Source organism: Lupinus angustifolius, chromosome LG10 (genome assembly GCF_001865875.1).
Source record: "Lupinus angustifolius cultivar Tanjil chromosome LG10, LupAngTanjil_v1.0, whole genome shotgun sequence".
In the NCBI taxonomy this organism is placed as follows: Eukaryota; Viridiplantae; Streptophyta; class Magnoliopsida; order Fabales; family Fabaceae; genus Lupinus; species Lupinus angustifolius.
Window position 1 is genome coordinate 1,800,711 of NC_032018.1, and position 25,174 is coordinate 1,825,884.

General features: G+C 31.9%; 2 protein-coding genes and 2 long non-coding RNA genes across 5 annotated transcripts; 1 reads left to right on the forward strand and 3 right to left on the reverse strand.

The window, feature by feature from the left end:
* Positions 3,363-10,618, reverse strand: LOC109358650 (serine/threonine protein phosphatase 2A 55 kDa regulatory subunit B beta isoform-like). Of its 2 annotated transcripts, none has more exons than XM_019603015.1 (14): positions 10,236-10,618; positions 8,978-9,081; positions 8,779-8,877; positions 8,568-8,687; positions 7,826-8,023; positions 7,075-7,166; positions 6,651-6,769; positions 5,811-5,934; positions 5,422-5,545; positions 4,820-4,888; positions 4,623-4,714; positions 4,459-4,536; positions 4,307-4,377; positions 3,363-3,989 (listed from the first exon to the last, which is right to left on the reverse strand). In XM_019603015.1, exons 1-14 carry the CDS (start codon positions 10,345-10,347, stop codon positions 3,853-3,855), a joined length of 1,539 nt encoding a protein of 512 aa, XP_019458560.1. In that variant the 5' UTR covers positions 10,348-10,618; the 3' UTR covers positions 3,363-3,852. The 2 variants fall into 2 exon arrangements, with proteins under 2 accessions (XP_019458560.1, XP_019458559.1); XM_019603014.1 differs by having other exon boundaries at positions 7,823-8,023; positions 10,236-10,617.
* LOC109358740 (PRA1 family protein F2-like) lies at positions 18,230-18,963 on the reverse strand. Its single transcript, XM_019603162.1, has one exon. It carries the CDS (start codon positions 18,868-18,870, stop codon positions 18,325-18,327), a length of 546 nt encoding a protein of 181 aa, XP_019458707.1. The 5' UTR covers positions 18,871-18,963; the 3' UTR covers positions 18,230-18,324.
* LOC109358742 lies at positions 19,519-20,394 on the forward strand. Its single transcript, XR_002109002.1, has 3 exons — positions 19,519-19,704; positions 19,745-20,174; positions 20,205-20,394. It is a non-coding gene; the product is annotated as an uncharacterized LOC109358742 (long non-coding RNA).
* Positions 24,195-24,769, reverse strand: LOC109358741. The gene is made up of 2 exons (XR_002109001.1): positions 24,638-24,769; positions 24,195-24,553 (listed from the first exon to the last, which is right to left on the reverse strand). It is a non-coding gene; the product is annotated as an uncharacterized LOC109358741 (long non-coding RNA).

Consider the following 25,174-nt stretch of genomic DNA (forward strand, 5'->3'; position numbering starts at 1 on the left):
GGTATTAGACGAATTCCGCACACCAATCACACACTTTATTCATGGTTATAAAAAGCGGATTATATCTATCACTCAACAATGGAATGGTCTTTATATTTGCATGATATAACAATTATATTTGTTATATAATTAAACTAGTCAAAACTGTAATATATTGGTTAAAAACGATTATACTATTATTTCATACATATCACAATAAAATTGTGTATAAAAGTTAATATTTTTTAGAATGACACGGTAGGATTTAAACCTTGAATGTGATAGTTTGTTTATAATTTATAATAAAGTTAGTCATTGATTCAATTCAGTTATGGAGTTATATTTTATAAATAATAATATTTATATTAATAAATGTATTATATTTATTATAATTAGCGTGTTGACCGGCATAGAGTGCCGGTCACCCACATTCATATTTTTTTATATAGTATGTATTATCTTCATATCATATTATTTAAGAAGAACAAGTTAAATATAAGAGTGCAGTATATAAACTCAATAAAGAGTGAAGATTTAAAAAGATAATATGTGATAGTTGATATGATATATAAAACTTATGTCAACTTTTCATTTTGTGCCTATCGGGTGAAGAAAGATAGAAGAGAGAAATAAGAGAATGTGTGGAAAATTAATGATTTTAAATTAATAATATAAAAAATGAAAGTAATATGCGGAAGTTTATAATAGTTATTAAAAATATAAAATAGTAAGTTTGGAATATAAAAATTATACCATGAGGTAGTTATTACTTGTTTTGCCTTTATTAATAGCATAGATATATATAACTTATAATTGATATGAAGTTTAATTCATCAGAATCACTAGTTAAACCAACATACTACAATAACCACTTCATCTATCAAACATGAGTGTAATAATATTTATATATTGCTAGTATAAAAATTTATACATTATATACCATTCATTTGTATTACTTATATTAAAACATTAATAATAATTGAATATGAATTATAAATAATTTACAATAACAATATAAAAAATTCTTACATATTTTTTCTGATTAGATATATGATATTCAACTCAACCTGGTGAAATATTCACATAAATCTTAACTCCCACCAATTGGAACAAAAATCAGTGTTTTTTTTTTTTTTTTTGAATAGTAAGAAGTCAACTATTATTTAATGTTTTAATGTCCTTTCTTTCTGAATAGATATAAGCATTGGTTGAGTTGAGTTCAATTTGACATCTTATGTTTTGACATATTCTAAGAGGTTTACTTATCTTAAACCAATCCTATGAAAAATGTGTAATATGAGCAAAAACAATAAGATATGAAACTAATTGGTTTGAGATGAAAGGGTGGATTGTGTTATTTTTTCTTTCTCTAATGAAAAAGAGATATATAAAGGCCAATAAATTTGAGCTTTCATATGTTTGTAATTATACTTATCAAAATATTAATATATGTATAATTATTGTAAGATAGTGGAATGTAGTCATATAAGTATGATCAAATTTTATATTAAAGCAGTTCGGTCTTAAAAACCCATTTTAAATGCTTATTAGAGTTGAGAAGACAAGTTTCTTGAATGGATTTGGGTTTATCTATTTCAGGCTTAAGCCTAATCGGAGTAGACTGAAAAAATAAGGGCTTATTAAAATATAAAATAATTATCATATTATTACTTATTTCAAAATAATTGTCAAGTCCATCAATACACTATTTGAAGAATTTAAAATTGGTGTAATGATAGTGTACATTTTTTTTATACTATAAGTATATCAATAATGAATAATTTGCTGACGGTATAAAAAACATTTATACTGTCAATATATACTTATTAAATCATTATTTGAATAGTAAGAATATCCCATAACAATCATGTTAGAGTAGTAATGTAATTTTTACAATAAATATATAAAACTCAAATGTAATGGCCGATATTTTATGTTTATATATTTATTTCCTTTTCCATGATAATATTTTTATTTTCAATATTGCTATTATTAATTAAGTTGCATAATCATTACACAATCTAATTAATTACTTTCTATATTAATTCACTTTTTGAATAAGCATTTATAATTCCCAATTATTCAAGATTGTGTATTATTTTTCTAACTACTTTAAGAAATTTTTATTTTGTTTCTTTCTAAAAAATATTTCCATAATACGGTTACCATCTTACTTTTTTCATTTAATTCTTTGATTTAATATGTATATACTGATAGTGTAAGTGTTTTTACACTGTCAGTAAATCCTCACATTCATATATTAACTATCATCGACTTTCAATAAAAGTATTACAAATCAATGGTAGATAACGTATTGATAATGTAAAAAATCTTATAATATCAGTGCACATATTTTAAACTCTTAATTCTTTTTGGAATGTTCACATTATTTTGATAGTACCCAAAAAAAATCACATCTTTCTAAATTGTCAAATTTTAAAAGATAATGTCACTAACTTTATAATTTTTCATGTAACATCTTCAAAATTAAAAATTAGCAAATCAAACAATGTACATTTGTAGTGTGTGCGTTAAAGTGTGTATGTTTAATTAGTTTTTTAAATATTAAAAAATATTTAAAATACATAATATATCTTTATCTATTACTTTTTAAAACTTTTTGGTACACCACATTCCACATATCTATTCGTTTTAAGACACATGTCTAATTATCTTCCAAATATGAACCTTATTTTTCTATATTGAAAATTTATTTTCAAGTTTTATGAACATTTCAAAAAAAAAATGTAGCTAATTATGAGTTTAGTGTCTATAAAAAATTTAATACTGTCAATACATCTTCCACTAATCTTTCAACCATGATACATAAATGTTATTGGCTTATTGCACATCCATTAAAACAAACGAAGAGTAAAAAAAACAAATAAGATATACTCAGGTCATAAAAATTGTACTAATATATAGTAATATGTTCATATTCAGGATATGTATATATCTAACTTAAGTTACACTCAATCTCAGTCATTTATTTTCTTAAATCCAATGGACCAAATAGGTTAGTAAAATAAATAATGAGAAAAAAAAAATCTTAAATAATTTTTATCTCATGGTTTGTTTTGTCCCATTTTTATCTCTGCTAAATGCTACCTAACGATATAAACAGTGAGATTTAATGATAGAAAGGGTGCAAAGACAATCCAGTTAACACTACATTGCAACCTAAATCATTACCACTTACTCAACAATTAACTGGTACAACAAAATTAGACTTAGAAGTTTATTAAATCCGGTCCAAAGTCTATGTGTGTTTGATGCTATACATAGTCCTAACTCCTAAGCCCGGATAAAATATGAAGGCTATGTTAAGTAGTCGACAACCAATATAAAAAATTGTCGAATATCTATGAAATCCCAACACAAAATAATCAATAAAAAATGCACTGTAGGTTTCAACTACTCCATCCCACATAGATATCAGAGCAAAAAAAGAAAAGAAATGCTACATATTTTTATCTTGAAATCTTAATCCTAGTGGCAGATATTGAACATCCTTTAGTATATGTTGTAGGAGAGCTACAATCACATTCTCTTCACTTGCAATCCATACACAATTTGAAACATTAAATGCACCTTCTCTTTCAGAAGACACAGAAATAGGAGGAAAGAATATTTGGGTTGGAGGGTGAAAAAAAACAAGATGTTACTCCTGAAACAAAATAAGTTCTGCCTACCGGCGAATCCCAAACCGCCACCTACCGATCGTTTTCTTTTGTCCTAAAAGCTCTGAAGGGCACTTGTAGTGTGAGAGTTAATGTAGCCTCCAAACTCAGTGGTTGGTAGGAATAGAAAAGAAGCCTTCTCCACAGAAATTTAGCAAAATACATGCATGTCCTCTTCTACAATCATGTTTCTTTAGGCATAGTACATGTACAAGCTATTAGCAGCAGCACAAGCAATTGCATTTTCAGTTGGGTGCCATGCTAAGTGCAGCAACTTTGTTGTGAAATCAAATGAATTGCCATTTGCATCAATACCAGGGGTTTCTGCTCCTGTTCACAATACCAAATATTGGAACTTGTGATATACATTACTATTAATGAAGTTGAAAGTTAGAATTGGTGTCCAACTTCATTGTTGCAAAAAAGAAACATTGGTTTCATTTAACCACAAATATAAATGGGAAAAAGTCTTAACTTTTCAAACAGTTTTCACTTTCACTCACTTACTCACCCTTAGCTAGCTTGAAAAAAATGAAATATTGCATTTAATCTCTTGAGCAAAAAATGAAATTATGATATAAAAAGAAACTATATATTTTAAAAACCGACTCATAGGCAAACAAGGGGAAATGATTTAGAAAACTGACCTCGTCTGACAACTCTTGTTATACTATTTCCCAGTGATCTAGAAGGCCTCGAAGGGGTTGGAACTTGTCGTCTGAGGAAATGAAAAGGTTAATATAAATACCACAATGTCTGACTAAAAATTATGTTTGCAAAGGAGCTCCCATAAAATTACCTCATTGGATTTTTACTGGCTTCCAAAGTTGAGGCTTCTGCGCTTCCCGGGGCACAACCAAACACACGGAATAGATTGCTGGCATTGAATTAAATAATCAATAAAATGCACGATAAAAAAATGTCAATGATAATCCAGCTGCAGATTAAGTATGTGCTACAGACCTGTAAGAACCAGTGGCTACATGCAACCCATCACCACTAAGACAACACTCGAACTTATCAAAGATTGAGTCATTTTCATATAAATCACAAAGCTAGTACATTCAAACAAAAACATAGCCAGGTATAAGTATAACTCAATAAAGCAGCAGAAATAAATTCATAGTTCATCATCACTTATCTAGACACAGGAATCTAACCTTAGGTCGTAAATACTCATGAACCTGGAAAGTTGCAACGGGCCCTGAATCCATATTAATGTCCCATAACTGACAAACAAGTCAAGATGAGTGAAAAGATATGAAGCTTGAGGGTTTTAGAGCATTACAAGCTTAAGGAACCCAAACAAAGTCAAAGATGAAAGATAATGGTATCAGTATGTTTTCCCTACACAACTATTGTATGTCAAAGGAACAAAGAGGCCTGAAATCAATAATAATTTCAAGAAAACAACTTTGGCTCATGAAACAAATCAATATATCTAAAGCATTCCTATAAAAAGGGCAAAAGTGAATCAACTTTGCGTCATCAGCAAATAGGCTCCACAACTTTCAATTTTAGCAATTTGCCTCCTTGACGTTTGAAGATTTTTCAATAGCGACTCTACATATTACTTCTGTTGTGGATTCATATTTAAACCAAGATATTTATCACTTAGAGCATAAATTAGCCATTGAGATGTTTTACAGTTGAATGAGCTTGACCTCCAAAAATAAAAGTTATGCATCTATCTTCCAAAACCCAAATATTGTGAAAGCTTTAACAACAAAGGCAAGTATTTAGAAATTATACAACTCCAAACCTTTAGGGTCATGTAATCACGACTAAGTATGTATCTTCCATCCTTCCCGAATTTTATGTCTGAGATAGAAGCAATAATCTCTGTAAAAAATGATCTGGACCCAGGGGCCTCCTGTTCCTCAAATCTGAACCAAAGGGTATAGGTTGTAAGAGTCTACAAAGTATAAGTACATAAAAGCATACATATAATAGGTTTCAGAAAACTTCTTTTCTACATAAGCAACATTTTGATTGTTCAAACCATAAGGAAACAAATCATTTTTTCCCAACATTTGTTAATTGTTAAAAACCATAAGTCATTGTAGGAACAAATTCATCATTGTTTGCTTTGATTGGAGAAAGAAAATTATTTGTTAGCAACCAATAAGATTACCACAAAAACGAACTTACAGTTTGGCATGAGAGTCACACAATGCTGATTGCCGTAAGTCAACAAGACGAATTGAACCCTTCGAACTGCTATATGCCAACGTATTACAATGTGTAGGGTGGAATTCTGCTGATGTTATAACCTCTGCAATTATAATATCTAGGGTCAAGGCTCAGCCAAGACTATAAAAATGGAAGAAGTTGGCAAAAAGGTGAAAGCAGTTGATTCTTTCTTCAATTTATCCATGAAATCCCACAGGTTATGTTTGAAGCACCAAAACAGCCATCAATCCAAACCCCAAAACCACATCCTATTGCTCACAAATTAGTATGCCTATTTAAAAAAAATACAATTATAACTAAATATGAGGGTGAGCCTCAGTGCAATGTTGCCTTGTTACCTAGAGGTCACAAGTTCAAATTATGGAAACAACCTTTTTTGCTTGCAGGAGCAAGGCTGCTTACATGTACCCTCCCTAACCATGAGGGAGCCTTGTGCATTGGGCTACCTTTTTTTCTAATTATAACTAAATATATAACATTTAACCACGTTGGGTTCACTTGGAATGTATCTTGATCCAACAACAACTACCAAGCCTTAGTCCCACTGGTTGGGGTCAATTGGTATCTTGATACAAGGCAAACATTTTATTTGGGAAATGAAATTAGCCTGGACCCAGCCTGAAAGATTGGGTTGAATTACCAAGGCGAGGGCCGGGATAAGAACACCTACTTATCAGCCAACAACAACTTATATGTTGTAATCATTTATTCAACAAGATAATTAAAAAGAATTAGTGTTTTAACAAGAAATGGACAGATAAATGTTTACAGTACAGCATGTTTTTTATCAAGCTTTACCTGTCAGATCCTCCATATTTGCAGGCTTTACATCAACAATGTTAAAACTTTGATTGCTAATTTCTAGGTTCCAAAGATTTATTCGCAAATCATCAGCTGATATGAAAGTTTCACCATCACTAAAAGATACAAGCAACATAACACCATCCGAATTTGGTCAGTATTTTTAGAAAATCATGCAAGATAGGAAAAAAAGTACAAAAAATCATGTAGACATCAACGGATACTCAAGAAAGAAAAGTAGAAAACAACTAGACAACTTTTTAAAACAGCATCACATTGAGAGTAATAAAAAATAATGAAAACAAGATTCACACTGAATATCCTCTGATTATAATATGAACCCTCAAGGTTGTCAACTTCACCCATAACTTACTGGACTACCAGAATATGGTATGGTATGCAACAATAAAATTTAAATCACCTGTTATTTGAAATGGAATTGATATGATAATCATGAGCATGGGCATATACTCTACGACAACGAGCCACCAAGCTGGTTTCATGACTACTTACCTACATGTATTACAATAATGAGTTAGTACTGCAAAATCTAAAAAAATAACCAACAAAGTCTGAAAAAGAAACATAGGATCTTTCCTTTTGTTCCTCTCTTCCACAGTATCAGAGAACATATTGAAATAAACTATAAGGAATGGAATGGTCAAATCAAGAAATAAAACACTAACATTTCTCTTTCTGTTTCTTCTTTAAGTAGAGATCGATCCAAGAGAGCTCAAATTTCTAGTTAAATACACTGAAATTTTCATTCTAAATGCACTCCAGCACATATGGTGGGTTATGGGGTATTAATAGTTGAGGGTTAGCAAAAGGCTTTGCTCCTTAAAATCCTTATTAAGGTTCTGTTTATTTAAATTAAAAGGTTACAATTGTTATACTCTAATTAAATTAAGCAACCTTAAATATCATGATAAGCATACGATGATTGAGACATGTTTGCTGTACTTGTACCAACCCTTGTGAGTTCAACAAGAAGGAAACAACATAACTAATTCCATTTACAAGAAGGAAAAATGAACATTGTTGAGATTTGACACTTCCATTTTATCTACCAATTTCTTGGTTGTATATAGTAAAAGTGACAATAATTTCTTAATCCCTGACAAGAAAATATTAGAAAAAGAATTGCAAGTGAAAGGGCTGGATACAACTACCGTGGGTAATCTTAGCGATGGTATGCCTCCTGGTGGAAATGAGAAGTCATTGCTTAGATAGTTATTTGATCTTTCTGGAGATCCCCCATTTGCAAGATGAATTGTGGAACTACTTGAACTGGCAACAGAGCCATTTCCCGTTCCTTTCGAAGGGTCGACATTCATCTCAGAAATTTTCTTGACCTTCTTTTCTTGAACCTGTTCAACTCTCAGATGAGAAAAACAAACATGAATAAGAGACCTAGGAGACAGATCAATCTATCATTATGAACAAAATACAAAAAAAAGAGGGTCTAGAATCACAGTCATTTAGTATGCATGCACAAGCTGCATAATAAAAGTAGAGAAGTTAAACTTAAACAGAAAAAATTCTCACCTAATGTCCTCGAAAGATGGCAGTTTTAAGAACGGAAATCATACTATTATGCACTTAAAATGAACAATCTACACATACACTCACTCTCAGAAGTCATCCTCTACATGCAAAGTTATCTGGTTAACTGGACAATAGTTCAACTAATGACCAGAGATTCAAAATATAATTGATAAATTCTGAAGGATATGACCTTCCAATATAATCCAATCAGATTGCAAATATAAGGGCCTCATAAGCAATAAAGCAGCTCCTAAACAGAGCCATTGCCAACATGTGTGAAACCGGGGTCGAACTTAGTTCCACAGAAGTGAAACCTAGTGCATAATCCATTAATGACCGAAGAAAGAACTCAGAATTTTTACATACCTTCCAAAATTTGATGGTTTTATCATTTGTAGAAAGAAGAAAGAGAGCACCATTAGCTGTTTGGCACCATCTGATTTTGTTGATTTTCTCTTCTATTTCCAAGCTCTTAAGGTAGTCAAACTGAAAAAAAAAATGATCACCAAACTTAAATATATCCACACATCTGAGACATAGGAAACTGGTCCAACATTAACGTGCAAACAATGATTACCTCAGGCTCATGACTCTGAAACTCTGTTTTATAACGGAACTCGGGATGCCTAGTAATAGAATAGTCCATCCTCTCCAAATCTCTTCTTGAGTCACCATGCTGCATGTTTCAGCATGCATACATATTACATGAGATGGAATCTGTCAAAACAGTTTTTTTTTTGTCTTTTTTAAGCTTTCAGAAGCAAAATAAAGCTTACATTTTTTGTATCTGTCCTTTCAAAGAGAACAACTCGACCACCACGATCACCAGTAGCAAGATAATCACCGGACTTATAAAATTCAATAGCAGAAATTATGTCCACTGCAAGAAGAAAATTGGGCAAACAATAAGAGAACTTTCACACTATCCTGAAACAAAAGCTGGATCTTATCTGTCAAACACTCTGTTGCAACTATTATGTCGCTCAGTCTGTCACTCTCTCCTCCCCTTGAAAGTTGAAAGCATCTAATCGTACTCTAAATGGAAACTTCGAATAATGGCATACATCTCTATCACGACAAAAGCAAGACCAATGTTTTAATTTTGTCAACATATATCATATCAATTAATGATATTTCCACTTTCTTTGCTCTTTTATTTTGATCAAAAGCGATGCTTCATGTCCGACAGAGATAGAAATGCTATGCACTAGTTCTTAAAATATCAACTAGAATTATTACTAGTAAATCCAATCTAGCAAACTACCCTATCCAACTATCACAACAAAAGCAAGACCAATGTTTCAATTTAGTCATATATTGGTTAAAAATATTCCGCTTTCTATTTTCTTTTGTTTTGACAGGAAATATCACTTTCTGAAATTTCCATTTTTTCTCCTTTGTTTTGAAAGAAAACGATGTTTCCTGTCAGACAAAGATTCAGCTGCTAAACATTTCAAGTATGAGCATTACAAGTACTCCAACCTAGCAAACTCCATCAAAAAAAGCCAAATGCTTTTTTGCATAGTCAAAGGCACAAATTGCTACCAGACCTCAGAAGTCAAATCTTCAATGCCACTAATTATAATGCACAACATCAAGTTCTAACCAATCCTACACAAACAAACACATACATTGGCATACGAAACAAACCAATCAATTGGCAACAACACACCTAGTTATTGCAATACAATCACGAGCTAGGAACACAACACTTACCAAAACTAATCAATAAAGCTTCACTAAGTTTCACACTCTTAACAATCCAATCCATTAAAATCACATTGCAAAGAACGCAACCTCAACAAAACACACTACTTCCCCCAAATCACACAACGATTAACACAATGACCGATGAGCCAAAGCAAGCATTACTCAACAACCCAGAAGCATAAACAACAAGGGAGTAAAAAAAACACGATCCAAAACAGTTCGAATCAAACCCTAATCCAAATACATCACTAGGATATTTGGATCCGACAAGAATAAAAAACATCCCTTTTTTTCACACGACCAAATACAACGTTAAACAATCACCTTCTTGAACCTCTTCCCCTGCCGTACGTTCTCCGAAAACCTGCGAGAATTTCCAATCCAGAGGGTTTGGTGGACCCGCCGGAGCTGCAACAACCTCATCGGCACCGTTCATTTGCGTCGTTGAAATCAACGGCCACGAAACAAGTTTATCGAGTGAATAAATCAATAATCGTCAAATCCTATCAGTGCATCAAAAAAACGAAGATCGGTTTCTGGGTTTTCAGAAGATCATAGATTCGGAACGACCCATCAAAAAAAGATTAATTTTTTTCACTTTGGGTTCCTAGTTGAACCATTGGAGCACAAAAAAGAATAATTTTTTTTCTCTGTCCTACAACCCTTTCTGTATCTATCTAATGTTTTCTCTCTCTAGAAGGAGAATATGGGAATTTTATGTGATTAAAATGACTGAACAAGACACATACATAGATTAATAGACATTCACACGAACGCACTTACATATTAGTTATTATCTCACAATAGTAATACTTTTTTTTTATGTGCCTAATAAATACATAATTTTCAAATAAATAAGGATGATCTTCATTAATAAGAGGTAAATGCATGTTTTTTATTTTTTTTAATATTAAAAGTATAATTTTATTATAATCAAAGATATAAATATGTCATTAAAAGTTATATTTTTCTTTATTTTTTAAACATTTGACTCTTTAATAAAGAGAATACGAATTCCTGATAAACTTATACGTGTGTTACATAATGAGGTGACTTGTACGAGGTTTTTGATTGGGTTGTGATGGTTTTTGGCAGTAAAAATATTGGGATGTGGTTGCACTTTGGATGTTGAAAAATAGGTTTTTTAGATTATTGAAATTAATTAATTAATGAAGGGCTTGTGTGAAAGGACCCGAAGTTGTTTGAAATAAGGAACATGGTAAAATTCCTCTCATTTTCGTCTCTTGCTTTTTTTATTATAAAGTTTTCATTTCATATTTTAGTCTTTTCCAACTCCAATATCTCTCTTACGGCATCAATGAAAAGGGGCATAAAGGGGTCTTAGTCCATTATCACATGATGTGGATTTTTAGGGGTAAAACTTTAAAGTGAATCGTTAAAAATAAGGTTGAAAAAGAAGATAAATTTCGGTCCTTTATAAGAATGTAATAATAATATTGTGTTTCATGTAAAATAATACATACATGGAATGAAATTAATGAAATTAACGATGGAAACATTTCAGACAGTTTATCAGATGCTTATTATTTGGCTATAACATAGGTTATATTAGACATTTTTTGTGAACAGATCAGACTTACACTTTTTAAAAAACTTATTTATTTTAATAAGTCAGGTTTTAGGTCATCCAAAAGGTTAATTAAACCTAACAGGTCGGCCCAATTAGTTATATTATGCAATATATTTATATTATACAATTTTAACATAAGTAATATTATAATATATATGTAATTTTAACATAAAAATGTATACAAAAATATAATCTAATTGTTAGGGTTAGAAAAGTCTATTAAAAGCATGAATATTAGTATATTTAAATTATACATGATTACATATTTTAATATTATATATTTTAAAATTATAAAGTATAAGAAGCCTTTAAACATGTCAGACTTAGGCTTTTAAACAAGTCAGACTTAAGCTTTGAAAAAAAAATAAACAAACTAACATGTCAGACTCAGACTCCTATATGCTGCATAGAATGGGCATGTTTAAGACAAAGTTTGGTATAAGATGTTTCCACCTAATTTGTTTGTTTTTGGTTTTGTTTGAATGGTTGGCATATAATCTATTTGTTTCAATATAATTGTTTGTGATGCACGACCAATTACTTTGATTTTGAGATGGAGATGGAGCATGCCTCTTATAAATACGACACATCTTCTAATGGACTTGAAGTTTAGTTGTAACTTTCAACAAAACCCTGATTTATCATCATGACCAATAAGGCAATAATTCTCTACCAACTGTAAAAAACTGCTTATAAGAACAGAACTTGGTGATTTTAGTATTATCCCTTTTCCTGTTCTTTTTTCATGTTACTTTGGCCAAGACCAAGTGAACCTTTTTTAGATTGTAAACCCATAAAATTAAATAACTCACTTCATATACTAAATTGTCATAATTGGTCAATAGTTTATTATAATGTGGGATCAGGTTTCATCCTCAATAGCCAAATGATCAAGTTTGTGATTAGAATGATGATTATTTATACTATTAAAATGGTTCATTCTACAAAGTTGCTTCCAAATGTAAATTTAACTCCAATAAAGTTTATTGAAGATACACAACAATGTATTAATCAGTAGGTTTCAATATTTTAAAACTTTACCTGACTTTAAATTCAACTAAAATCAAAATATGATATTATTCTTTACTTCCACAATTTTAAACTAAATTCACTCTAAATTCTAAAAGAATTTGTTTACCCAAGTCTGCTATGTGATCAGTTAGGAAAAAAGGAAGGAAAATTTGAGAAAGGCCCATCAACAGCGCCCAAAACACCCAAGTACAGTATTAGCCCACAGACATTTATGTGGGCAAGTAATTATACCTCAACTCCAGTTCCATGTCTAGATTGGTGACTTGTTTAACATTTGCTTTAGAATTCATTTTTTAGTGTAATATTTATGCCATGATATTATAAAGATTTATATAGGGCACTTTTATTTAAAATTGAATAAATAATTAAAAAATGAATAATGGATGATGTGATAATAGTGTCAAAATTTCTTACATTGTTAGTGTATACATCTTTTTATCTTCATTTTTCTCATATGGAAAATAAGGATAATTTTAAACTTGTATGTGAACCTAAATATTGATTGAGTTAACTTTTGAATTTGATTTTAATTTTGATTGAATACATTTTTTCTCTTTTAGATAAAGTTTTATCAATATATTTTTTTTTTATGTTTATGACTTTATGTAGTTTGACATTCATACAAATATTTTAGGAAACATTTGAATATGTATATATATGGTGAACACATTAAAAAAAACAATGAGATATCAAATAATATAGGTGAGTGTCCTAAATTACTAGCAAAAACAATTAAAAACATTGTTAAAAATGATATTATGTCATCGGATATGTTGCTATAAACAAATACATTATCTATTATGGGCTAAAGAAATGTTGGTAGTAACAAGGTATTCTCTTATCTCTTTGGGTTTTTCTAAGATCTAGTTTGTAAAGAGGAAAACTAAAATATTGGAAGGCCATGGCCACAATAATTATATGGTTCCTTTTCTCACTTTCCATTGTATCATTGAAGGTCAAATGGTGACAGACTGAAAGCAACATCAATAGGCCCTCCCTCCATTCAGGGGGTGACCCAATCTTCATCATTTCATACAATCAACAAGGTAATACATGTGAATGTACCTTTAGCACCTTGCATGGTTGAAATTGCATGTGATATGGGTACAATTTCCAAGTGGCCCACCCATGAGGGCTTGCACCACCGAGTCTGTGACCCCCCTTTCCGCACAAACTCTAGAGTCATCTTACAAATGTATTTCATGATTATGTCTCATTTCTCTTCATTTTCATCTAAAATCCAACTCACAAATAGACCATTAAATATGTGTGGTTTAAAGGAGGATTACTGCTACTTTTTAATATCATATTTTATATTGCATAAACTTGCAATATGGATTATTCAATGAGTTATTCATAGTTAATAATTAACATGTTACTCATCCCACAATCTCAAGTTTATATGGCATTTATATGTGTAAATAGTCACTGACAAAAAAACATGGGATACTTTTGATCCTTAGGAAATTTTACTCCTTTCATTATTTTCCCTGGTTTGAGATAACATTTTAGGAAACAATTTATCCCAAAAAAACAAGTAATATCATTTTAGTTCCTAACAAAAATCATTAGCAATCAACATGCAGAACCAAGATCCTCTATCTGTTTTTAAAACTTTACATTCTCATATTCCAAATCAATTATATTCTACAAAATAATATAAAAATGTTATTTTTTATTTTTTTTAAGTATATGTCAATTTTCCATTGAATAAGATAAATTGAAACACAAAACATGTAACAGTTCATCCGCATTCCTGACAATCTTCCTTTTCTATGTCCCTTTTCAAGTATTGACCGATTCAGAAAAAAAAGGAGTATAATGATATAATGTGACCAAATAAAAACTGTTTTTTTTTTTACTAAAATAACATGGTAGCTTTGAAGTTGTAATAATTTATTAGCCATGGATCGAAGATGTACTGCTATTATTGAATATTGATAGCAATTTTTACATCTATAACTCTGCATTTAATATTACAAACAAATCATGATCATAAGCATCATTGCTGCCACATGCACCAAATCCTATGTCACAATATGGGAGATCATCTAAGACTAACCTTAATAAAAGTATTTCTAGATTTGAGTACTCAACCTGTATTCTATAGTGAACTATCACCATTTCTGTTTAATATGGATAAATACGTCTATATAAAGTTTTTGCATGGTAGATATGGTATTTAAGATACTTTTGACTGTATCACTTTTTTATGTCAATGGAATAGCATACAAGAAAAAGATCTTGAGTTAAATTTCTGCTGGTGGGATATTCCTTTATTTGGTTCCTTATTTTCTATCCGATCAAATAAGTACGGATCCTCTCTAGTAACGAAAAGATAAGTAATTAAAAAAAAATAATAAAATATAATATTTATACTTTTTTATATACAATGAAACCATAGTTTTACCACCGAAAATCCTAATTCCAGCCAAATATATACTTAATTAATTCAAGATTAATGTTGTCCTTTCCCTTTCATAAAACATAAATATCAATATTTGGTTTAACAGTTCAAAGCCCACTTTATGACACATATTGATCGAATTGGATGTATAAAATGTACATGACATTCCTGTAGATGAAAAAGAGTTTACATTTTAACATTCAAGTTATATATGTAGTGGTGTCTTCCTAACACTTAAGGGCCATCATCTATGCATGTAAAAAATTAGAGAAAAAAACATGCATTTACACATTGAGGTAAAATGTTGATATGAGATTCACACCTTTAGACTATTAGAAAGGATTACACTAATCTCAATATCTGCTAATATAATATGAAAATCTTGTATTTCTGTTTTTATTTATTCTACATTGCCACTAAAACATGGGATGGAGTAGGATTTTTGTTATCCTTCAAGGTTATAGATATGTAGAATATGTAAATATCATGATATTCACATGTTAAATAAAATCACTGCAATGTGATATAGGATATACATGTTACTAACACTGATTTAATTGTAATTTTGTGAACTGGCATAAAAAAAAATGTTCATCAGTTCATTAGATAATCATATGAATGCTGCAAGGTTGGTGATTTTTGACTGGCAAGGTGGCAACTTGATGGAGACACAGGCGTGGATACTAGAGTAATTGGAACATTCGGGTATGTAGTGTATTACTTCTTAGTTAGTTTCATAGTTGAACTAGTCTGCACAATATAAACATGCAACTAAGCTATATATATTGCTGCTATGTAGGTATATTGCATGCTATATGCTGGCATCATTGTGCATAAAGCGAGACCCTTATTCTAGACCACGCATGTCACAGGTAAGCAAAATTGGAGTAGAGGGGAAGTAGAATATGCATATAGAAGCTTTTGAAATTCTTTTGGAAAATTATGTAAACTAGGACTAAATGGTATTCAAATGAATCAAAAAGCTTTTTGTAAGATACTTGAATTCTCTTTTTAAAATATTAATGCTAGTTCTTGGTAAGTCACACTTGAATAAGACTGTACATAATGCATGAATTTTACATGAATACTTTGGTAAAAGCATACAACATTGCCTGAACTTCAATGATAATTAAGGGTAGAAACAGGTCAGACCGCCTACCAGGGGATTATTATCTGACTATAACAGGTTAGACTAGACCAGACTTTTTTGTGAATAGATCAAACTCGGACTTTTGAAAAGCCTATTTATTTTAACAGGTCAGGTTTTAGGTCATCCAAAAGGCATATTTATTTATATTATGCGATATATTTATATTATACAATTTTAATATAAGTAATATTATAATATATATGTAATTTTAATATAAATGTATACAAAAATATAATTTAATTATTAGGGTTAGAAAAGTCTAATTAAAAGTAGGAATATTAGCATATTTAAATGTATACATGAGGGTATATTTCAAGATTATATATTATAATAGGCCTTTAAACAGGCTAATAGACCAGACTAGACTTTTAAACAGGTCAGACCTAGGTTTTGAAAAATAAAAAACTAACAAGTTAGGCCTAGGTTCCTATATACTAAATAGGTTGGATCTGTTTAAGGTAAAATCTGGCCTCATTTGACATGTTTCTACCCTAATGATAATGAGTTAGCTTTCACCATTTATGAGGGGTAAGACCAAGTATGTATTTTTTATTTTTTGAATTATGAAATTGTGAAGGGTTGTAAAGCAAAAGATATTGGTTGGCTGATGATGACATGTCTTTGAGGCTAAGGTCCTAAGTAAATGTGATCATGTGACATGTCAAATGTGTGTTTCTCGGATAGTTTTGGCATTGTCGACATAACACTTGCAACTTGGCATTTGCACGCATTCATTTGATCAATAATTCAATAACAAACAATTTATGTTTTTTTCTTCATTTTTCGTGTGTCTCTACTCCATTTTTATTATGACCTCGTCACATTATTTCCTTTTAATTTAACCGTTTGATTCTTAATTACTCGTCTTATATAAATTTATATGATTTAATATAAAACACTATGAAAACCTTTTTTTTTCTAGTAACTAATTTGACTATTGAATATCAACAATTTCCTTTTAAGTTTTGAATAAAAAGAATTCAATGACATGTCCTCCGGTTTATCTCGATAAAATCATCAAACTAAAGAGAGCAAAAATTCACAAGAAGATTAACTACAATTTATTTTCAATCATAATTGAATTTTATATAAAAATAATATAAATGAATGATGGATAATGCATTGAGTATGTATAAATTTTTACACTATAAATATATAGATATTATATTCTTAAGATATCTTTGACTTTTACATTATTTTGTGTAGTTGTATTTTTTTATTTAATAATTGCTACATAATTTCTTTTTAACATTTAATTACACTTATTATGAGCTCCAAAGAAAAATAATAAATTATAAAGTATTGTTTGCCATTAGTTAGGCCAATTGCTTTGTCTCCCTAAAGGATCGATCGTTCAATTCTATTCTCATTTCCAATAATTAGGTTTCAGATCAAAATTGTTCCAAAAAAACCTAAAACCATTTCAAAAAATCAAAATGAAAAAAATCAAAATTGTTTAGATCGTGTTGGACCGAATTTTAGAAAATTGATTTGTTGAGTTTAATTTTGTATTCCATTCTCAGAAACTGGACTAAACCGATACTAATTATAAATGCACAAATTTATAAATGATTTCATTTGTAACTTTTATTAACCTTGTACTTAATAATCTTACATTTTTCATATTTTTTAATTGTTAAAAATGTTATTTATTAGTTAATTAAATTACGGTCATAGGTTAATGATGCTGATTTCCTAATGTTTTATTTTTCATGTTTTACTAGGAGACTTGGAATATATTTATTCATCTTTTATATGAATTTAATACTTTCAAAACGTGCTAAATTTATTATTTTGAAATGTATACTTTTATGGGAACTTAACATTTTGAAAGTGTATAAAACTTGTTATTTTATATCAGAAAACCGAAAATCAAAATTCAATTTCCACGACACAAAATTCGGTCCAAGTTAGATCCTTGCAGAACATTGAAAAAAAATAAAAAATTAATGTATTAACACCACTACAGACTTGACCTATATCTATAAACCACCAATTATAGCAATTTTCTTAGTAGCATTATTACTCCATCACCTATTTCGGACAATTTTTAATACAAAATATTACACAAAATAATTCTTCAGATCACATTAACAAAAACAAAAAAGAAGAAAAAGAATCAAATCTAATTTTTTTCCTTCTTTCCAATTCACCAAAATAACAACAAAATGATGGTAAAACAAAAGAACAATAACAAGGAAGAAAAGAAGAAGAAGAAGAAATGTTGACCAGTTTAAGAAGCAGTAGAAGTCAACGCAGCAGCTTCTTCATCCAAGAACAAATCATCAGTCCTCCTCAACGCGGCGTGCACCACCACCACCACCGCTCCGACCAGCAGCGCCACCAAGATATTAGCGATTGCGCCAGTCAACAACAGCAGCCCAACCGTAACCACCGCCATAACCCCTAGCACGACGCGATCAGTGACAGTGCGACCGAATATGACGAACGGTTGATCTCGGAGGAAGTAGAGGAATAGCCACGCGGCCATGAGTGCGACGAAGACGATCATGGAGATAGGGTGCCAGAGGAGGCTGAGGAAGATGACGAGGAGGACAACGATGGCGTAGTTCACCTGGAAGAAGGAGAGGTTGGTGCGGATTCGTGAAACGGCGTCGGAGAAGCCGTGAGGGAGGGAGACGGAGTGGAGGTTGAACATGACGTTCCATGGGCGGCGCGTGGTGAGACCTTCTTTGATGCGGAGTTTGGCGCGTGAGATGAACTCGAGGTTGGGGGAGGTGGGAGAAGAAGGGGTTGGGATTGTGCCGTAATTAGTCATGGTTGTGATTTCGGAAGGGAAAGATATTTTGGAGAGAATGGAAAATGTGAGTGAATGATTGATCAATATTTAATAGAATGGGAAATTTTTATTAATTAATTTAGTAGGTGCTTCTGATTGTGCTGTGGGGTTGTTTATGATTCAATTTTAGAATGATTGAGCAAGTGTCTTCTTCATTGCATGTGTAAATTGGTCAAGATATTTGTGCCTTGCTTTTCAATCTACATTTTCTTATATTTCTGTAATTACTTTATCAGTAAGGGAGATATGTTTCATGATTCATGTGTAGTTTCCAAATGAGTGAAGACTCACTTTTTTCTTCAACTTTGTAACTTTTTTGGTGTACTTTTCTTTCATTTTGGTTGTAATCTTCAGGCAATTTTTCCTACATGGAAACTTTTAGTAAGAAAAAGTAAAGTTAACCTAGTGGAGAGAAAACAAGTGAATGTAAAAGATTTTCTTGGTTTATTTTCAATTAAACCTAAGAATCCCCATTTTCTATGAACAGTAACACTAATTGGCACCCACAAATATTAAATAAACTATATATCATCATGTCGGCGATAAATAAAATATGGCTCAAAGATTTTAAAATAAATAAAAAGAAGAAAGTAGTAATGATCCAAAAATAAGTATACGTAGTACTATAAGATTATATTATTCCCTTCTCTTTCTATTGCATATATAAGAAGAAAATCTTATTACTAAAGGTTTTGTTCTCTATAATGATAACATTTGGATTTATGACTATGTTATCCACACTCTAAAATTTAAGTAAATGAAACATCTAGCATTTGGGCTATACATGTAAGTATATATGCAAACAAATGAACGGTGCCATAGGTTCCTTGATAACATCATGCCTGATCCAAAGGTGATAGAGCACTATGGGTTGGGGTTCTTGGTGGATGGTGATTCATTTTTAAGTTGGAGACTTCTTTCAGAAACCACATTTAAGTAAGTATCCATGAACTGAACTATGTATCAAACTAAACTTCCATCTCCACCTCAATATTAACCATTGATAGTTAAGTTGGAACAAACTATGGCTACAACCAATGTTTTCGTTTCTAATAACACAGAATGACTTAATGCACGAGTCTCCTACCTACCTAGTAGGGTCTGCACAAGGTTTATGTATACAGTCTTATCAATGCAAACTGAGAGACTAATTTTAGGATATGAATCGATGACCTTCAAATCACACATGCAGCAACTTCACCATTACACTAGGTCTCACCCCCAAGGCTTTCACTTCCAATCTCACATTAATGTCATTGAACACAAGGAAGACAAGCTTATGTGTTATCAAAATACCTTTTGATCCATCACAGCAAGGTGAAACACATCCTTCCAAATGACCAGTCTTCAGCCCACAATAAGTTTCATTGGGTTTTCAATCCTTGACATAATAAAGAAACCTAATGGGGTTCCACAAAATCTCACAATATTTATGGTCAAAAGGCGTATATAGATATTTTCCCTTGCTTCTGAGTTCTGTACGATAATTCCAGTCTCTTATCTGCAACCATGATGAATAAATGGTAAGTTACTTGGATATGTAAGACAAGTTCAGAGGAAAAAAAATCCACAAACAATGCATAATAAAAGACAAGTTAAAGAATATGAAATTCATGTTCAAGTCTGCAATAATTACTAAAAAATACTGCAAAACCTAAACAAACTAGCCCTAGTTTAATGTCCTTCATTAAGATACAACAACAACCAAACTTTAGTCCACTAGGTAGAGCAAGCTACAATGGTCGAGTGATGCCATAATGCTCTATCATAAATAATGTTCATTGATGCATCGACATTGATCTCTAAATCATTCTAATTGTTTTACCTATGGTTTTTCTTAACCTTCCTCTACCTCTACAAAATTTGACTAATATTTGTTTGATCTACTCTCCATATTGGGGCTTATAATGATCTATGCCCTTTGTCAAGATAGTTCTAAAAATTCCTAGTTCCACAATATATGAATCACTAATGAGAAAAGTAGCAAAAATAACCAGTATGCTCAATCCACCATTGAAAAAAATTCAACCTGTGAGATGCAAGCACTCAGCATTAGCTATAAATGCATCCAAGTTAAACTAAATATTCAGTCAATCCAGAAAGAATTAACCATATCAGATGATTTGATTATTGGGATGCAAGCATGCAGTTACACTCATACACCACACCTCTTTCCTGGATAACCCTAGGAAGCAACTATTCCCTTTCCGTTTTCTACAAAACATTTCATGGAAGTTGTCTTGGAGCTCGAAATTAAGGTCATTGCAATCATTTCAACTGACCCAAACCTTTGCAGCCTCTCCTATTTTATTTGTACCTTAGGAGCCTTAAAGGAAACCAAATCAGGACATTCGCCTGAGGACTCATTTCATATCAAGGTTGAAGGCCATTGTTGTCGCTATTCGGTGGGGTGAGGTCGATTGCAAAATAAGGTGTGGTGTTTGCTGCTACAGCATCTAGAAACATTACCGCCTCAACTTCTAGATTCTTTCCAATGTCTCATGCAGTGGCAAATAAGCTAAGGAGGTGATCAGTACTTGAAGAAAGTTGAAGACGCAGACGTAATATGATGATGATTTGTTTCTTTGAAAAGTGAAATGGGTATGCTTGATTATCAATCTTCAGTTGTTGACGGTTTTCAATCCTATTCTAGTTAGCAATACAATAGTTGTCAATCTTCCTTTGGTGACTAACTTGGATGAAGCATCACTAAAATGCAAGATATTCACTAAAGTGGTTAACCGATTAAATGAACCAAAGAATTGGTTCATACAGTCTAGGTTTCTTATATGTGAAACAAAAAATGGTCCAGTTCAATTTTTGAAACTACTTTCACTTTGGTTAGTTTTCTATGTCAAACCAAACCATGTCCAGCCCTAGTCAACAACAACTAAACCTTAGTCTCATTGGGCAGGATATGGTCAGCTTTATGGATTGAACGAAGCCATAATGATCTATCAAAAATCATGTCCATTGACAAGGCATTTATCTCTGAATCTAAATTCTAGAGGGTCCAACCGTATCCATAGGGTCAAAATATATGAAAGGTTTTCTATCCTACAACTTCTCAAACATTTCCAACTACCCAATGAATCATTTGAGTTGAGCCTATACAAGATCTTAGTTCTTAATATTTTAAATTGGATGCATTTACATATAACATTATAGTATACTACATTACTACTAAGTTCTAATACTAATTTATGAAGATAACCTTATCCTATAACTTACTCAGGCATACAACAATTAAGTTTCATATTTCCTATAACCAAATCCTTACATGATATCAATAAGTCCGGTAACACATAGCAAGTTCTATAGATGTTACATCATTCAGATTGATAAATAAAAGCAGAATACTTGCCTATCAGTTTCGGATCAACAGCTGCCCTTCAGAACTGCAAACCCAAACTCTTGTCATTGGTTATTCCAATGACATTAGCAACATACGATAATTGTGTATCATGGAACATCTTGACCCATGAGATTTAAGTAGCTCAACCACTATGAAGAGTTGAAGACCGATAAACTCCATGACATTTTGAAATACGATCGGGTGCGGTGGTGCAGTCAGACATGTATCAAATGATGTCAATGTGTTTTGTCATAAACCCAGTCTTCAGAAATACCATTTAGGTCCAAGTCCATTCCAATAGTTCCATTTTGAGTTATTCTTAGTCTCCTTCTACCTCTAATTATTGCATTGCATCTTCCATCTGATCAACTCATATTACTAGGGTGTGCATTTGTCTTCTTCTCACATAGTCAAAACATCTTATAGATGCGACTCTACCATGTTTTCCTCAAAAAGTTCTATCCCATTTTTCTCAAATGAAGTTATTATTGATCTTGCCTGTCTGTCCAAAAATCCAACATAACATTCTTATCTCTACGACATTTAGCTTAACTATTAGTTGGCTCTTTATGCCCAACATCAAGTGCTAAAAGCATCATGGTTCTTATGGCTGTCCGCCTGTCCGGTAAAACTTTCCTCTAAGCTTGAGAAGCCTCTATTGATCACAAATAACACATAAATCAGCATGAATCCTATAGCTTATGATTACCTCTATTTCTTTGTCACTTCTTATGATAAAATCCAAGAAACTTGAAGCATGGATCCTGTCATATGGTATGATCTTCAAATTTTACCCTTAAACCAATGCTAGCACGCCCTTTTGTCTAGATATCCATTCCAACATCCTCATCTTTGCAACACATAGCTTGCGCTCTAGTTGGCCCTTTACCACCCAACATTCAGTACCATAAAGCATCACAAGTCTTATGATGGTGCAAAATAAATTTTCCCAAGGCATTCTAGAGTAAGACTGAACATTGATGCAAAATACTACTTAATCTGTATCTGCTCCATCCACATTCATAATACTTATGGTTTTCCTCAAATCAACAAAGTGAAATAACAGAATACCAGATTATCTCAATAGGAAAACAGGAACTTAGCAGGGAAAATAAGCAATAAAGATGCTTATATATGTCAACTTTAAACATTTTGAGCAGGTATGTATATTGACTCCAAATGACTACATAAAACTCCAATACGAGCAGCTTCTCCCGCGAACAAAAATAAGTAAACTCTCCTTAAACGTGAATCCACGAGGAGAGCCTGCAACTTAATCTCCAAGAAATGGATGTCTTGTTTCTTACAGCCCTGAAGTACTTAGCAACATAAGTCAGTCACAAATTTATATTTATATTCCCATATATTTGTACCGAATGCCTTCTTTATCAGTCGCAGGACTACAATGGCTATTTCCAAATGAAACCCACCAGGCCACCAACATCCTTAGCACTCCTGGAGTTTATCCATTCTTAAAATTAATTGCTAACTTAAATTTATCCATAATTCTAACCTAAAAGGAACTTACTCTATAATCATTGGAGAGATATAAGTTCTCATTCTGTTAAGTTCAATAAATCCAAACTTATAACCTAAAATAAATTATGCACATTGTGACTGCTCTGATAGAGTAACAATTATCCACTGGATAGAATTAATTCCAAAATCATGCATCCATAATCCTTGACATAAAACGGATTGAACAAAACCACCCATTTATCCCAGAGATAGGACTTCAACCAGGAGCACGAACAGAAACAACACAAATAAAGGAGTACTTTACCATTGTTAGGCTGATAAGGGATAAATCAGTTGTCTCACACGACTCAGCATGTGGGAGTAACAAAACCCCAACGTTCGAATGCCATATTCCAGTTCATGGTCGAAATGTCTTTACCCAGAAGAAAGACTTGCAATAATAACAAGCCAAAAACCACCAAAAACAATATGAAACATGAAATATGTATCAACGAAAGATAGATGAATGGTAGAAGAATTCCGTCATATTAAGTTTTAAAACTAGAGATACTGCAGCAATGTTTTCTCTATGGAAAAAGGCAACTCTAAAACCTATATATGCAACTAACAATATATCAAGATAAAATGGCCATTGTTATGGCATGCATACATAGAAGAACATCAAACTCAGTCTCAGATTTCAGCTAAAAGAAAAGCTAAAGTGATGCCAAGCCTTTCTTCATCACCACAGCAATCACTTAAATTTCAACGACGATTCATGTGTGGCTTCTCGTGCGCTTTCCTTGAAGAAGCACCTGCTCCATACAGAGGAGCTTTCTCCGCAGCACCCTAAACAGCAGCACATGAAAAGTAAACGAGACTGTGGAGGATGAGAAGAAAATCTTAAGTTTGTAAATTAAGGACGGCATGTACCAGGTGAACACCATATCCTTCTGCATATGGAGCCGAAAACCCAACCTCTGAGCTACCAAATTGTGTTCCATAAGGCCCGCCTTCATAAATGATGAAGCAGACATAAAATAGTGGACAAAAGAAACAGAAAAGCTACCAAATTCAGTTCCTAGGGTGATTGTTTTTAGTGGGTTAGAATTTACATAGCATTATATCAGTTTCTATTTCCGAGAAGTATTGGAACCTTTATATTCTAGGAATGTCTTTCTTCTAATCATTTAGTCTTTTGTTCACATTGTAATTAATTCTTGTGTATATTTTATTAGTTTCCCACATGTATACTCGCATTGGAGGCAATCCTGTCTGAGTCGGGAACACCCACAGGTATGTGGGGCTAACTCTCCCAGCTTTTCCATTGAATAAGATAAATTGAAACACAAAACATGTAACAGTTCATCCGCATTCCTGACAATCTTCCTTTTCTATGTCCCTTTTCAAGTATTGACCGATTCAGAAAAAAAAGGAGTATAATGATATAATGTGACCAAATAAAAACTG

Bases quoted from the DNA above. Each gene is read 5' to 3' on its own strand.
- LOC109358740 (XM_019603162.1), bottom strand. From the start codon at position 18,870: ATGACTAATTACGGCACAATCCCAACCCCTTCTTCTCCCACCTCCCCC.
- LOC109358650 (XM_019603014.1), bottom strand. From the start codon at position 10,347: ATGAACGGTGCCGATGAGGTTGTTGCAGCTCCGGCGGGTCCACCAAAC. The intron at 9,082-10,235 runs GTGATTGTTTAA...TTCTTCTTGCAG, and splicing joins AGGGGAAGAGGTTCAAGAAG to TGGACATAATTTCTGCTATT. The intron at 6,770-7,074 runs GTGATTTAAATT...TGTATCTTTTAG, and splicing joins AATTCCATTTCAAATAACAG to TGATGGTGAAACTTTCATAT.